At 48.9% G+C, this 15,871-nt stretch overlaps 1 protein-coding gene across 4 annotated transcripts in view; it reads left to right on the plus strand.

The window, feature by feature from the left end:
- NF2 (NF2, moesin-ezrin-radixin like (MERLIN) tumor suppressor) overlaps positions 1–15,871 on the plus strand; it is a 50,006-nt gene that overhangs the window by 7,300 nt on the left and 26,835 nt on the right. For all 4 annotated transcript variants that reach the window (XM_076353344.1, XM_076353342.1, XM_076353346.1 and 1 more), the window contains exons 2-8: positions 4,565–4,690; positions 5,737–5,859; positions 8,134–8,217; positions 12,712–12,780; positions 13,277–13,359; positions 14,066–14,141; positions 14,453–14,587. In XM_076353344.1, the coding sequence (XP_076209459.1) occupies positions 4,565–4,690; positions 5,737–5,859; positions 8,134–8,217; positions 12,712–12,780; positions 13,277–13,359; positions 14,066–14,141; positions 14,453–14,587 (696 nt within the window). The remainder of the gene's footprint in view (positions 1–4,564; positions 4,691–5,736; positions 5,860–8,133; positions 8,218–12,711; positions 12,781–13,276; positions 13,360–14,065; positions 14,142–14,452; positions 14,588–15,871) is intronic.

Consider the following 15,871-nt stretch of genomic DNA (forward strand, 5'->3'; position numbering starts at 1 on the left):
ACGCCTGGGCGAGTTTTTGGCCTCCTCGGTGGTTAACGGAAATAGATTTTAATTAAAAGCTCATTATCGAGTTGTCGTGTAGCATTAGTAAATAAAAATAACTTTTACAGCCCTGTCTTGTGGCTCAGTAAGTGGCAATTGAAAGTATTTGACATCACTTTATTTAAAAAAAAAAAAAAAAAAAGGAAGAATATTGCATATTTGATTCCCCGTTTGCTCCAAATGGGCTTTAAATCCAAATAAATGGTTGTCTGTGGCACTCCTGTTATCGTTCAAGTCCAGAAGGAGAAATAAATGTGATCTGCAGTCTCAAAGTTATCTCCGTTTCAGTTGTAAACTGTTGTGGGTGGTTTGTTGGGGCACCTCCTGGTGGGATGAGGAACAGATACAGCCTACCCATTTATTGTTTCCCAGGTGGTCGGTGGAGGGATGCCCTGCTCAGCCCTTGCCCTCTCCCTTCTGCCATCTCCCTCCCTGTTTCAGTGCAGAGGTGTCGCATCCTCTTACTCAAGCTTGCTTCTAAATGGAAATAACGTCGCGCGGTGGAAGCTGAGCATTGCTTCTGGGGCTCGGTCCCCTTTTCTGCGCGGTCTTTTAGACTGTCACGCCATCACAGCAGGGGCTCTGCGCTATCTTCGCGTCTTTGGCACGGAACTAACAGTTACTGAAATGATCTGCTAAGGTGAAAAGCCATTTTCTGCGTTATTTTAAGGGGGAATTGGTGCAGTAAAATATTTTCTAGATGTTAGTAATTTCTTCAAGGTCATGCTTTAACCCAGTCCCGTGCCTCCCGCAAAGCGGTTGCGTTGTGGGGGGTACGGAGGGACTGTTGTGGTGGGTTTGCTCTGGGAGGCAGCGTGCCCGGGCTAAGCTGGTGAGCGCTGCCTTAATGTCCTCCAGTCACTTGTTTGTGCCTTTATTCCCCAGCCTGACCCCAGGGATGGCTGAAGCTCCGGTGCTTTGCGTTTGTGACGACAAGGAGGCGAGATCTCCGTCCACCGTCCCCAGACAGAGCCGGGTTCTGTCCCCTGGAGTTTGGGCACCTCCCTGTTGCCCGAGGAGAGCCTCTCACGTGAGGAACCTTAATCTTAAACGGTTGAAAAATGTCCTTCCCCCCCCCCTTTTCCACGTGGCTGGCGTAAATTCAATTCGACATCGTCGGAAGAAAAGCATCAGCCTATGCCAGTGGGTTTTGGGAATCGCATTTCTCTGTAGACCCCCTGCTCAACCCTCTCCGCGCAGGAGGCTTGCACCCTCTTGTGCCCATTTTTTGTAGCACTCGGCCTCCCTCCTTGTCACCCCGTGACGAGGGGATCTCATAACCCTTCTGCTCGTTTTGGCGGCTGGTTTATCGACTCGTTAGCTAAGGAGCAGTTGTGAAACTTGACAGAAAGGCTGTGCGCCGAAATAAATTGTCCAGTTGCCTGCTAGTTGGAAATGACTCTTGGTGCAGGTTAATAAATAACGCAAACCCTGTTAATAAATGCCAGATGCGATGTCTCCACTGGAGAAAAAGATGATGCCAATAATCCGTACTGGAAGTACTCTATTCTAGCCACTGGCTGCTGAGTTTTAAGTGTTTAGTGCTGTTTACTTAAAAAGCTCTGCTGATAAATGGTAAGCACTCTGTACTTAGTAAAGAACATAAATTCCAGCTCTGCAGAATAACAGCCTTGCAGCGCTTACCCTGTTTGTAAAGCAGTTCGTCCATGTATTCCTTCAGCGACTCGCCGAATAGATCTAACAACCCGTGTTGCCGTCCTGCTAATGGGAGAAAGCAAAGCTGCAAATGCAAGCGGTGACGCCTGCAGCTGATGGAGGATGCTGAAGCGACGCGGTCGCATCGGCTCCGTCCTGCGGGTCGGGTTAAGGTTGTCGCGATGCAGCTTTTTATTGGGAGATTGGGCTTTATTATAGCATCGCGCCAGCCGCTCTGGCGTGTGGCCGAAGAGGGGATTTTTCTCCTTTAAGCCTCTTTGTTTTGTTTTCAGGAGCTCGTAATGGCTTGCAGAATTGACTTTGTGCTTCAGGTGTCGCTTTAGTGCAGAGGAGGGGAATGGCGTGAGGGCGGAGGACGGGATGGGGAACTGCCAGCCCGTCCTGGCTCTCCCCCGGGCGCTCTGCCCAGCCTTGGACAGCAGCTCTCTCCATCTCCCCGTGCCTGGGGGGTGTCTTTTTTTGTGTTCTATGGCCGGGAAATGTGGCAGTTAATGATACGAGGCCTATCAAGGAAGGGTGAGGAGGGCTGAGGTCCTGAACGTCTGTAAAACAGTTGGAGTTCAGCTGTCAAAAGACGCCACTTGAATGCAGATTGTTATTTTAAGTACCGAGGTGTGGAGTGAAATCATGTATGTTGAAATAAACGTGGCTGCTGTTCCATTTATATATTTAATGAAGCTAATTCAACGCAGTCGGGGAGGATGCCTGTGCGATGTTACGGTTGGAGACTTTAGCACTGTGCAGGCAGGAATGTTAAATATATATTTCTGCCATAACGTATGCGTGCAATGACGGAGCGGCGGTGTAAAATCTAGCAGCAGAAGCAATCGCTTAAAATATTCCTGTCACCAAATTAAAATTGCGGGGCGGGGGGAAAACACACAAAGCTCTTGCTTTAATGCTCGCTGCTGGTCTTGGAATCTCACTGCCGGCTTGCTTTTAGGGAGGAGAGCTGGTGCAGTGTGGTGAATAAGGTTTGGGTGCCTGCGTGAAACTCTGCAGGGGCGGTTTGGTGGGGGGCCGTAGCCGACGGAAATCCCAGCCTGGGGGGGACGGGATGGGACGGGACTCGGTGGGGTTGGTCTGGGGTTGTTCAAAACGCCGATCCCGTGGGATGCGGAGCGATGTCTGGGGAGGAGACGCTCCCGTCAGCAGCACGCAGGAGCCTGTCCTGGGAAGGGTTTGGCGCGGGGCTGTGTGCGCGCAGGCACCCGTCGCTCCTCTAAAGCAATAGGCTGAAATGTGGTCTTTGCAGAAAGAAAAAAAAAAGACGGTAACGTTTTATGCAAAGCAGTTTAATTCTAGTTAAGAAATAGCCCTTTGATGGCAGCCTGTTTTTATGTGCCTACAGAAATGGTGCAAAATAGCTGTTTAAATGTGTCTCGCTCTGTTTTGTCTGAACCCTCGAATTAACCTCCCTCTTAAAATAATAGTCAGGAAAAGATCTTCCGCAATGTGAGCCATCCTGTGCTGAGCTGGAGCTCATCATGGGGACTGGAGGCTAGCTAAATGTGTGAAATTAGGGTTTTATAATTGCAAAACTTGCTTCTCCTGGTGTTTTTGACCTCGAGGTGTTGACAGCGCTCGATACGAATTGCGGAGAGGCTGTGACGAGCCGTCCTGGGGTGTTGTTTTTTGGAGGGTAGCGTCGGCTTTATTCTATTCTGGGGCTGTCAGCACGCGCGTGTGTGCCCTGGGAAGGGGAGAAAATAGCGATATACTCATTTAATCAAAGCCGGCAGAATGGCAATAAGCTCGTCCTCAACGGCTTTGCCCACAAGGCGGCAGTGGGTGACAGCAGGAGCGGCGCATCACCCGCACCAGCAGTCCCTGCCATGCCTGCGCGTTAATATTGATGCTGTCCAGGTGGCACCAAGATTGAGTTGTCGTGACAAGAGAATGTGCCGAGATTCTTTCGCCCTAGGGCTTTAGAGTAATGGCCATATGTCTCGGTCCAGCAATTGTTTCCACCGTGCAGATGGAAGACCAAAGTGGCTTTGGCATATTAGATTCATCTGTTTTATGTCCCTCTTCACCTTTCTGCCTCCCAACGCCTTCTGTTTTTATGAGCAAACTTCAGTAACAACATAGATGCAGCTGCAAGATTGCTCGAAGGACACGGTCTTTGAGCAGGACCAATTTTCTCTGCTCCTGAGCTGCTTTTGTCCCAACATTTTCAGCAGAAAATGCAGTTTGACTCTATAAAAACGGGCTCCGAGAGAACCCCTGACTTCGGTGATTATTTTTTTTTTTTTTTTCCTGAGCTCTTTTTCCCTTTCACCTGTGCAGGGTCGGTGGCTCTGGATGAACGCGCTTTGCACATCGATCGTTTCACTTCTCATTTTCGGGAGCGCATTGCGCCCTTGTCTATGAAAGCCTGTTGCCGGTACTGGAGCTGGCGCAGAGCTTCCTGGGGCTGTAGGTAGAGACATTAAAGCCACTGAGGGGCAGTTAAGAGTGGTTTTTATTTCTTGCTGGAGCCGGGCTGCTCGTGGCAGTGCATGGCTCAAAAGGAACCTCAACGGACCCTTCAGTTCCTCTGTTGAATGTCGGTGGGTTGCCAGAGGAAGAAACAGGGGGGCTTTATTTACAGTGTTGTTTGCAGGGGTGGAAAAAAAACCATCACCTCTCAGTTTCCTAGTGAGGGAGGAGTTGGTGATCGGCAGATGACATCAGATGGAAGGATATAAAGTATGCTTCGTTAGGATGTTTCCTTATCCGTACCAGATGCCTTCTCCACGCTCGCAAAGGCGTTGTGAGGTGAAAAAAGGATGCGTTTGGTTGAAGGGAGATGAAGTTCTGAAACCCGTCTTTATAACCCTGCTTCCTGTTTGCTTTCCTGCAGGTGAAGTGGAAGGGGAAGGACCTGTTCGATCTAGTATGCAGGACGCTAGGACTCCGAGAAACCTGGTTCTTCGGACTTCAATACACTATCAAGGATACGGTGGCTTGGCTCAAAATGGACAAGAAGGTTGGAACCAAATTTCCCTTGAGACGTCATCTGGGATGACAAGGGAGGATGCACTTTCCTCTTTCTTTGTATGCCCGAGGCTGTGTTATGTGTGGTATTGAAGTGAAGTGCATTTAAATCTCACACCCACGGCATCTGTAAGTCAAACCGGGAAGAGTTGGCAGAGATACCCCACCCCAGCTCCTTCTGAGCTGTGGAAGCCTCAGACCGTGCACGCTGCATCCCCTTGAGGCATTTTGGGAGACAGCCGTACTGGGATGCAGGACTTCGGGGTGACTGTAATGTAAATGAAACCTAAAAGTCTCTATTCTGTGCCCCTGAGCGACAAAACCTTTAGCGGAAAAGTGAAGTTGCATCTTGGCTTCTTTTGTTGTTGAGATGTACAAAGAGCTAGGGAGGAGGAAAACCAGAGGAGTGAAAAGGAGATGGAGGTAAGGGAGGGAACGCTTCCCAAATAGGTGAGCCTCCAGGTTGCTGAGGGGTGGGTTAGAGAAGCGATAGAGAGAGTTCTGTTTGCATCCAAAGGATGTTACGCTAAAACCAGATGGTAATCGAGACTGAGAGGGAGGTCTGGGTGTCTCATACGACATGCCAAGGTTTTAAACTAACGTGAACCTGAACTGGACAGTGCCAGCACAATAGCAGGGTAGCAAGGAACAACACTGAAATACAAGAGGAGGCGTTGCAGGGAAACGACGAGAAAGTCGGATGGTGGCGTAGCAGGATGTAGCATCGCTCCGCGAGGTTCGGAGCAGGCAACGTGCGCACAGCAGATCAGGATCAACCTTTGCTGTCTCATTTTGCATGCTGTTTGTTTCTGCCTTGTTTGTTTTCTTGCATCGTTAGGAGTGTCAGAAATGTTTGTTTGTTTTTCTTTTTTTGACTATGGTTTCTGAACTACTTAGGTTGGTTCGTCTGTTCTAGATGTCTAAAGTGCTTGACAAAAGATGTGCCGATCTGAACAGAAGGGAGCTGTGTCTTGGCTCCGAGAGGCAGAGCGCTGAAGAAGCTGGAAAGAGTAGCTGAACGGCTCTTGTATCCTACAGGTTCTGGATCACGACGTTCCAACAGAGGAGCCCGTCACCTTTCACTTCCTGGCCAAATTTTATCCTGAGAACGCAGAGGAGGAACTGGTCCAGGAAATCACACAGCACCTGTTCTTCCTGCAGGTAGGAGCCGTGTCAGTACACCGCTTTCCAGCCCGAGGGAGAAGGAGCCAGGATGAGCAAAAGTGCCAGAAGGTTCTAGGGTCAGAAAGTTGGTCAGCAGAGTGTGGGTCCTCATCGTTACGTTCACACCTCTCCGAAGGGAGTTGTCTTCAACAACAAAAACTTCTTAAAATAGGTCAAAGATGGTTTGTCTGGATGAAGCAGTCACAGACAGCCCAGACTTGCAGACCTCGTAAGCTGGCTGTCAGGAATGATTAGGTGATTTGTAATATTAGCGTATGGTAGCTAGGGGAAATGAATCTGTCAGATGTGGGCTTGAATGACACACGCAGCCTTGGAGTCCACCTCTCCGCAGGGCGTGGATATCCATTGTGCTGAGGGATGGCGACTGCCTTTGTACATGATAGCATCGTTATGTGGAGCAGGGGAATTTCATCGTCAAGAACAGAATGCAGCCGACCTGTTCCGTGTTCAGGCTGTACAGCAAGGTTCAGCTCTTCGCAAAACAGCCTTCAAGTTACTGGAGCAGAAGAAAATCCCAGAAGCACAGCTCTGTCAGAGACCGATGGCAAAAGCAGAGGAGAAGGGCAAACCTACCCGTCCCACCTGCCCCAGTAACTCGTGCCCTTATGTTAAGCGTTTGGAAGCTGCGGTGAACGCATCTGCAGGCTTTTTTCTTTTTTACTTAAAGTACGCTACAAAACTTTGTGTCCTGAGAAATCGGCTCAGCTGATGTTGCTGTAGCAGTGCTGCGTGGCTGGTAACGAAGAGCTTCTGTCGCAGGAGCTCTCTTTCAGACAAGATCAATTTTCTGAAACTATGTCCTAGAAAGGGTTGTGTCAACTACGGTTACAGGGAGTGGAGTAGTCCTAGTCAGACCCCTAGGTACTGATTGGGATGTTTCAGCTGCTCTGTGGCTGTTAATTTGAAGTTTCTGAAATAAGTAAGTCATAAAAATAAAAAACCCCACTCATTCTTGTGTTTGTTACACCAAAGTAGAGGCAACCTGGATTTGGATGTTCTTGGAAATACCACTGTAGACTCCAGTGTGCCCCGCTCTTTCGAATGGATACCAAAGTGAGCTCACCAGCTTCCCGGTACTCCTCACTCTTCCAAAGTTCATCTTTGCTCTTCAGAGCTAAAGGACTTCTAAGTGCAAAGGACTGCTGTTAATTTCCAAGGGCTGTCTCGTGCACTAGTGTCTCCGCAGGGCTATTTTTAAATGTCCGGTTTGCCATGAGCTTTATCCTTGATGAGGAAGAATGCCGTTGGCATCTTTGAAAAGCAAAATCGGAGAGGAAAAGCAGTTAAAGCTGCATTTATAAATGCAGACTGTGACTTTTCTACTAGGATTTCTGATGACGAGAGGAGCCTGGGCTCCTGTAACGCGTATGGGAAATGGGAGCACACGTAAGCTTGCAAACTCTCCTGTTTTTATCGTAACGCAGGAGAGTATCTTCTGTGATTATGTTGTAACCAACTTGGAGGACTCAGCATGTTATAAATTCAAATTGATGTTACTGCGTCTCTGAAACAATCCATTTAAGTCTCCCGGGAAATAGTATGGGTTTTTTTTCTACCTTTATTCAGGAAAATTAAGTGTGCAAAGTCAAAAAATATCGAACATGACAGGTTTAATTTTTTAATGCACAGAAGCCAGGAAACGTAAAGCCGTGGCTTTTGGGAACTGCGCGTTGGCTCTCCTGGGAGTGTGCGCAGGGCTTTGCCTGCTGCGAAAAGCACTGCCACGGGGCTGACCCGCAGCTCTCCTTGCTGTCGGTGGGATTGGAGGGAATTAGGCTCGAGCGCGGGTGAGCACTGACTCATAATGAGGCCTGAATATCCCAGAGCAAAACCTCTGTGTGCTCAGAGACTCGGCTGCAAGCTCCTTTTTTAATTTAGTGGTGTGTGTAGATGTCCTATCAATCCATAGCTTATGCCTTAAGAGGTTTCATCTCCGTGTTTACACGCAAGACTCTTTTTTTCCACCCCCTTTCCTTTAGCCATGGGGTATAGGTTCTGTCATTTTTCACGTATAAATTTAGCTCTTCTCCCAAACCTGTCTAAAAAAGGTGGCCTGTGAAAGCCTGAGCCCTTCCTTTCCGAGCCACCAGAGACTTCCTGGGCCTGAATTGTAATTAGTGTTAGGAAAATAACTGTTAACTGTGTGGTTGACAGCTCGAGTTAAAACAAACTGCAGCCATCTGCTGTGACAGTCATGCTTTGCACCGCTCCACTAAATGTGTGTTGCGTGTCCTTTACTGCTACGTGCAGGTGAAGAAGCAGATTTTGGATGAGAAGATCTACTGTCCTCCTGAAGCTTCTGTCCTGCTGGCCTCTTACGCCGTCCAAGCCAAGGTAGGCACGGGGGGATTCTCCTGCTGACACTGGCGGCGGGTTCACGTCGCTCTTGGGAAGCGAGGCGCTTTGCGATATACCTGCTTCCCGAGGAAGGGGAAGGCAGGGAGGGTTGTTAAAACTTGGGAAGTGAGGGGACTACACTAGCAGTATTGCCTTCTCGGTGCTGCTGGTTCCTGGCTACCTTAAGACGTTGGACAGATTTTTTGCTTTCTCTTTCCAGGACTTTTTAGCAAGTGCTCGGCTTATGAGCTGCAGCGCCTGCTCAAGTGTGGCTTACTACTGGAGCAGGTGAATTCCCCGAGCCCGTGCTTTTTTGGATCTCCTCCCTGCTCTTGCCGTTGTAGCCAGAGGCAAACCAACCATGGGACTCACAGCTCCGCTGCTTCCCCAGAATACTTGTCACCGTGATAACTGCTTTATTTTGAGTGCTACAGCTTGCCACGTAAATGTTATTGCAGTGTTAAAGAGCTCTTCCTGACTTCTCCCTTTATCTTGGGTTTGATCTTGGGTGTTTGGCCTCACTAGACAGAGGAAGAAGTCAGTGGTCACTAAGTTCCCCTCGTTCCTCGGCTGAATTCTGCTCTGGACCCAGAGTCAGTGTGTTTTGCTGAGGATTTATTTAAGAGCACGCTGTTTTCCAGTCTGGAGCATGCAGCCTTGGACAGCTTGCAGCAGCCCACAGCAAAGGGACTCCTGGGATAGAGGGAGCAGCCCGAGGTTCAGAAGTGGGGACGTTCTTGCAGGAGAGGAAGTAATTTGTCCCTGTGTATGCGCAACATGTACTGCTGCTCGATTAACGAGTCGTCTAGCTCATCTCCAGTTTATGCGTGTAAAGATAACGTCTTTGGAAAAGGAGTGACTGGGGTCCGATCGCAGCCCAGCTCCGTTGTCGCCGTAGCCTCGTGGTCGTAGTCGGTTCTGACTCTCTGGATGCGATTTAGGGAGGCGTTTTGGCTCGCAGGACCGCAGGCAGGTGGCCGTGCCCTGGGTCTGGCCCATCTGCCTGGCTTTGAGGAGCGCGACTGTCGAGCGGTTTTGGAAGAAGCAGGGTAGCTCTCTGGTCTGTGAGACCACCTTAGCTGACAGTGCAGGAGGGGGGCTTTGGCTCTGTTGCCTGAAGAGAGGGCCTGATCCAGGCTGGCTGGAAACAGGGGCCAGTCCTCAGTGTTTCACCATGGCTTTTTCCGGATCGCCGTATAATCTTCCTCAAAACCCTTTAGTCCGTGCCCGGTTTGTCTGAGCGCAGCCCTGGCTGACGTGCAGCAGCGTTCTTTGATGATGAATGTTTGAATTTACTAGAAAAAGACGTTTTCTCCTCATAGTCAGAATATTGATGAAACCGTACTTTGTTCGAGAGACTCATCAGCCAGGGAAAGGCGAGTTGCTTTTAGAAATGTTTCTATTGTGTGAAACATTCATCACTCTTATTAGAATGCATGAGTAAACACTTACTTGGCTTTTTCTCCGTTGACCTGCTGAGCTGAGGATACATAGGGGATGACTTTTCCCGTTGCCAAAATGAATAAACCATTGGGTAAATATTGAGCGCTGTTAACTCTTGGCCGTGACAGCTTCTGCTCGTGTGATCAGGAACAGGCTGTAATTTGGTACAGGACGGTTGTGCCGTCCCCTTTCTCTTCTTGCAGCTCGGCTGCTGACCTTGCGCTCGGTAGCACGCTCGACGTGCTCGACGCTCGGTCGTCTGGAGGTCAGCCGGAGTCAGAGCAGTTCTCCTAACCTTGCACGTCTTGATTCTGCACAGAGATTGTGAGAAGGTGGAAGAGGGATGCCTTTTCTGATCTTTGCTAGTGTGCTTTCATGTCTGCATCAGACACGGCTTTTCCTCGCTGCCCCTCCAGGCAGGGTTTCCCCTTCTGCTTTTTTTTCAGCAAGGGAGAAAGCTGAAAGCACGTCTTCGGTACGGAGCCGGGAAGAAAGATGTTGCAGGTCATCTCCTTCCAGTTAAATAGGATAATGATGTTCTTTCTGGACAAGAAAGCGGCCGCTGAGCACAGTAATTTCACTAATAACGTGCTGATTTGCATGATTAGGGCCGTAATAGCCTGACACAGCGGTGTGTTTGCAGCCATTTGATTGACAGCCAGGTTGGTTTGTGCTGTTGTTGCACACCTACCTGCAATAACAAAGTAAGCGTGTGGGTCATAAAAATAAAAGCTTATTTATTTCCATATTGTTGTGTTCATTTGGGGAATTACTACGTGTTTTCCCCTCTAGCCCTGCATTCGAACCACCCACACTGCTTTCAGATGTTGGAGGCGGTTCAGGTTTTAAATAGCCGGGAGAGACGTGGAATCCACGGAAAGATGCGTCCCGGCAGAAAATGGTGACGTCCAGGAGGTTCTTCCATTTCTTGTCCCTTAAATGCAGATCGCTGCCGTTGCTGCAGCCCTCTCAGCACTTCAGATCTTGTAGCGCGAGCAAAGGGCTCTTTTGTTTGTGGTTTTTGTCCCCCCAAACAAACAATACTTGGTGTTAATAGTTTGAAGCTGAACATGCCTGTGTTTATCCAGGACGGTGTAAGCCAGGTATATGAATGAGGTAGAGGCAACTTCCGTGTGTAACCATGAATATTGATCATATAGTTCAATTAACAGAAGCTGAAATTCCGTGACAGTTTTGAAGTAATGATTTAATTGAAAAGGTCTTTAAAAGTATGTTTGCCGAATCATTTGAGCCAACGTATACTGCAATACTTAAGCCATTTGTTGATTTTGACTTGTGAATAATTAATGTTCTCATCCAGACTCCCTCTCGGTACAAATATTCCTTTGGGACGTGACAATATTTTTCACCACATGAAAATCACATAATCCATACTTAGTCTTGGATCTCCACGGTAGATCACAACAAAAAATAATCGCGTTAATCCTATTTGCTATTATTTTCATCACCTAAAAATGATTTATTTTCTGCCTCTCCAAGGTTATTGGAGTTGTTTCCTTTGCCAGTGCCACGTTTTTATTGCTGTTCCCTTTTGATGTGGGTTTGAGGGATGCGTACCCGCAATGCGCTGCTTTCTGAGGAGCTCCGAGCATCTGTAGACCTTGGAAGACAGACAGTTGCCGCTGCTCAGCACCCTCCTGAATGAGATCAGCGGCGGTTTTGTTATATTAATTGAAGTCTGAGTCAGTGTAGTTTGTTGCATGCTTCCTTCGCATCTGCATGGGCCCCAAATCAATATTTGCGTCTTTAATCCCTGCTTGTCATCTGTGAAACGTTGCTCGCCGGGCTGCGGAGAGGATGTATGTGTAGACTTTTGATGCTGAGCTCTGGTTTTAGCGTACAACGTGATGGCTCTGTCATTAAAAGGAGGCTGATACGGAAAGCTCCCTGACTTATTATATGACCACCATGTGTGTCTTGGTCTGGCTTTAAAAATTGTCACCGTTTTTGTACTTTCTGAGCTGAGGTCCTTCAGAAAAGCGGGGAGGGAAGGGCTGTCTCCCTTGCGAAACGAGTGACTTGAGCAAACGTTGCCGTGTCTCGTGTGATGGGGTAATGTCACTGCAGAAGTCCTGTTTGCCAGGTGAATGAAAATCGCAGCATTTCGTGTACGTGCCTCACAACCATCGTCCTCTTCTCTTGAACTTGCTAGGTTATTTGAGGTGCCGTTTTCTGGTGGCTTCCTGCCCTCTTAAGCTGTACAGGAGGTAAATTCATTTTCACATGCACTGCAGGGACACTCGGCTTTTCAATCTGTTAATAAGCAGTTTTATTTCTCAGTCACTTTATATGCTGCTCAAAGTGGTGTAAATCTGAACAAATACTAGTCATTACTGGATGTACTTAACAAATCTGAATTGGATTCCATGACCCAGTTGAGCAACAGACCCTCCGGCAGAAAAGCTGACACCTGCCCGAAAGGAGTCTGTCAAACTCCTGTAATTTTTTTTGGTTTATATTTGTTCGTTAGGGTGGTGGGCAGCAACAGAGAAACCGCCATCCGCCTCACCGGAATTACTGGTATCGATCGGTCTTTGGGGACGGGTCTTTGTCCATATCTTGACTCCCTGTCCCGCTATCGTTGGGAGGGTAAAGACCTCTCAGCTATAGAGCGAGTCTTTCCTTGCATCGGAGGCAGTGTTTTCTGGGCGTGGTAATTAGAGTGGAACGGAATAGTTCCGTTGGAAGGGACCTGCAATGATCAGCTAGCCCGACCGGTGGACTGATGGTGGACCTCAGCTGATGGTGGACCTCAGCTGATGGTGGGAAGTTTTGTTCTGCTTCCACCTCTGCTGCGTGAGTAGGAGGAGGACGACGTTAGTTTCTGTTAGCAATCAAATGACAAAGAAAATACGGTTATTAAATTTGCCGCGCGGCATATGTTCTCTGCTCTAACAGGTTGTGACGTGAATGGTGTACGCAGTCTGCGTTTGCTCTCTCCCCCAGGGGGTGGATGTGTGAGGGTGAGGAGTTTACTTGCCCGTGTTGTTAACGTGGGGTGGGCACGATGTCTGTGCTTCTTTCCAGTATGGTGATTACGATCCCAACGTCCACAAGCGAGGCTTCTTGGCGCAAGAGGAGTTGCTTCCAAAGCGGGTAAGGAGCTCGGCCGAGCGGAGGAGTAGGTTTCCAGGCCTGGTGGTGTTTTGTGTAACAGAGCCCCTTGCAGAGGTCTCTGTGGGACCACCTGTGGGGTGCCCCCTGCTTCACTTTCCCTGGGCTTCCTTACCAAGGCAAACAATCTAGAAAGATGTATTGAGGGAGGAGAATTCAATCTCTTTCTGACATATTTTACTAAAAACCGAAGCAAATGTTTCCCTTCTTTTCACGGTTTCATCCTGCCTGCATCTCCCCGCGACGGCCTGGGGACAGTTTGCCTGTGCTGTGTGCTTGGGAGGGTTGAGCGAGCGCCGGGCGATCGCAGGCTGCGGGGCTGAGCGTGCCCTGCTGAGAGTCGCCTGTCTTGAGGTCGGACGTGGTGCTGGGGAGGGGTTGCTTGGGGCTCGGGTTTGTTTCTGGCTTGCTTGCTGGCTAAGGAGACTGCGACAAGAGCGGCGGTGTGACCTGGTCTCTGCCTCCCCATGTATCTCAGGTAATAAACCTGTACCAGATGACTCCAGAGATGTGGGAGGAAAGGATAACGGCCTGGTATGCAGAGCACCGAGGCAGAGCAAGGTGAGCGTCTGCTGCAGTGGTGGGTCAGGGTCAGTCCCCTCGCCTGAAGAGTCACCAGGGTTTGGGGAGCTTGGGCAGGTGATGGATGAGCTCTGCTGGCAGCAGGGTTAATCCCGGCACAGCTCTGGAGCAGACTCACGAAGGGCAAAGGGCTTTCTCTGATTGCTCTGCGTGTGCCCTGCTGTCCCCTGGTCGCTGATGGGGTCCTCGAGAGAATCTAGGACTGGTGCTCAGTAAGGGACCACCTGCAGAGCGGCAGGGAGGCGGGCAGCCCTGCCTAGGGGGTCAGGGGGCTTTTTGGGCCAGGAAAAGAAATGGGGATTCAGACTGATGAGGTGTATTGCTGCCTCAGGTGGTAAAATGCTCCTTGTGGGGGATAAGCCTAAAGTCAGATGGATCTGAAACAGGGGCCTCCCAGCCAGGGATTTCCTATTTATGCTTAAGGGATTGGGAGAGGGACAAAGCAAGGCTTGAAGTGCTGCATCTGGCTAGGCAGGCATCAGCAGCCATTAAGATGCCGACAAGCTGCAGAGTGGGATTTGCTGTTGGACTTCATTGATCCTGCCAGCAAAGACAGGCTTGACCTGTGCGATAGAGACGGTCCAGGCTTTAAAGCCTTGTGAGTGCTTAGGATCAGAAAAAGCTGCCATCCCCCTCTGTCTGATCCTACCAAACGTCGTAACGCTGGCCTTTTTTTGTCTGACAGAGATGAAGCTGAGATGGAGTATTTGAAGATAGCTCAGGACTTGGAGATGTACGGAGTGAACTATTTTGCGATTCGGGTGAGTGTAGGTTGCGGGTCATGTTTTCTTGCTGGCGTAGCTCTTGTGTCAGTCTTCATCTTTTGTGTTGCTGTGAGATTGAACGAGTGGAGCCCTGGAGAGCCAGCAGACCTGGGAGACGGCTGCGGTGCGTTGGTGAGAGTCCCTGCTGCAGCGTGCTGCGCTGATAGCTGCTGGGGAGGCAGAAGCTCTTTTAATATGCAGTGCTGGTGGGTCACTGCTCAGGGCTGGTTGATGAAGCTAACAGTGGCTCATGTCAGACCCTCCGAGTGGAATAAAAGGGTTTTCTGCTCTTTTCTTTCCTCCTGTAGAATAAAAAGGGCACCGAACTGCTTCTTGGAGTTGACGCCTTGGGTCTTCACATTTACGACCCAGACAACAGGTTGACCCCTAAAATCTCTTTTCCGTGGAACGAGATCCGGAATATCTCATACAGCGATAAAGAGGTATGGATGCATCTCCCCTCTTCCCTGAGAGCAGTAAGAACACAATTGCGATTTAAAATGATTTCTCTTCGCTTCTCTGTCTGCTGTGCTTGCTATCACCAGCTTAGCTAAGGGCAGCTCAGCTTCTCCAGCTGAAACCTTAATTCCAAGCCTTTCTGAAACCTTCCAGGAGTGGGCATGCAAGAGGTCAGCTGGGATCTGTTCTCCTGTTTGGTTTTAGAGTACGTTCAAACCCACCATGGGATTTTTTTCAAAAACCAAAATCGCTGTTGATGTGCTTAGCCCAAATATCAAAGTTCAGAAGTTGAGAGCTCTGCTTTACTGTATGTATTACAGTATATATTACTGTGTGTATATATACTGTATTATGAAATATAGCGAGATGTACGCCTGGCGAGAAGAGCTCTTGCCATATCATTAGATCATCTTGAGTTTTCAGGCTGCCTGGCTTAGCGTAACAGCTGGAATCTTTTTAGGAAGTTGAGTAATTTAAGCCTGCTATTGGATAGATATTTATTAAATCCAGAGCATAAATATGAATCTTCTGAATCATTGGCCACCAAACCTCGTTGAGAGTAGCAGTGAAATTGGCTGCGGAGGGGAAACTGATCTGCTCAATTTTCAGTCTGAGAGAGCTGCTCAAAGAAAACCAGCTGCCTTTATGGTAAAGAAGAAAATTAACTTCTTAATTAAAAATTGTTTTCCAATCTAAACATCAGGGTAAAAGCTTAAGGTTTCTCATCAGCTGCATTTATCGCACGTCTCGTGAAGTTTTATAAGCAGTAAGGCCGTGCTGGAAGTCTCTTCACTTGTTTTACCCCTTAAAAATAAAGAGCTTCACAACTCTGCAAAACAGCCCAGCGCTCAGAGGCTTTCGAAGGCTTTCCTGCCTGCGACAGATGAGTGCAGTGGAAGCTGTCCGATCAGGCCTTGCCTCAGAAATCCGGGGACCGAAGCCTCCGCAACCAGGCCTTGACGCGAGACTGTAATAGAGCCTTCTCTTGGGGGAAAGGACTGCCGCCTTCCATCAGGTCAATCATCTGTGTAATAAGATGACCACAAGTAGACCTGACGTGATAGTAAACAGTCTTAATAGCTGGGTATGACAGCTACGTCGACGCAACAGAGGGGTTTAATCCGTCGTAACAAAGATTGACTGTTTACGTGGAACTGAAATTCCTCTCCTGGCATATTTCTGCTGTTGCTTTCAATGACTGGTGAGGGTTCTGCCAGAGCCCGAGTCCAGGGACATTCACGCACGTCTGCCTGTGTGAAAGTCTTAAA

Source organism: Aptenodytes patagonicus, chromosome 15, assembly GCF_965638725.1.
Source record: "Aptenodytes patagonicus chromosome 15, bAptPat1.pri.cur, whole genome shotgun sequence".
In the NCBI taxonomy this organism is placed as follows: Eukaryota; Metazoa; Chordata; class Aves; order Sphenisciformes; family Spheniscidae; genus Aptenodytes; species Aptenodytes patagonicus.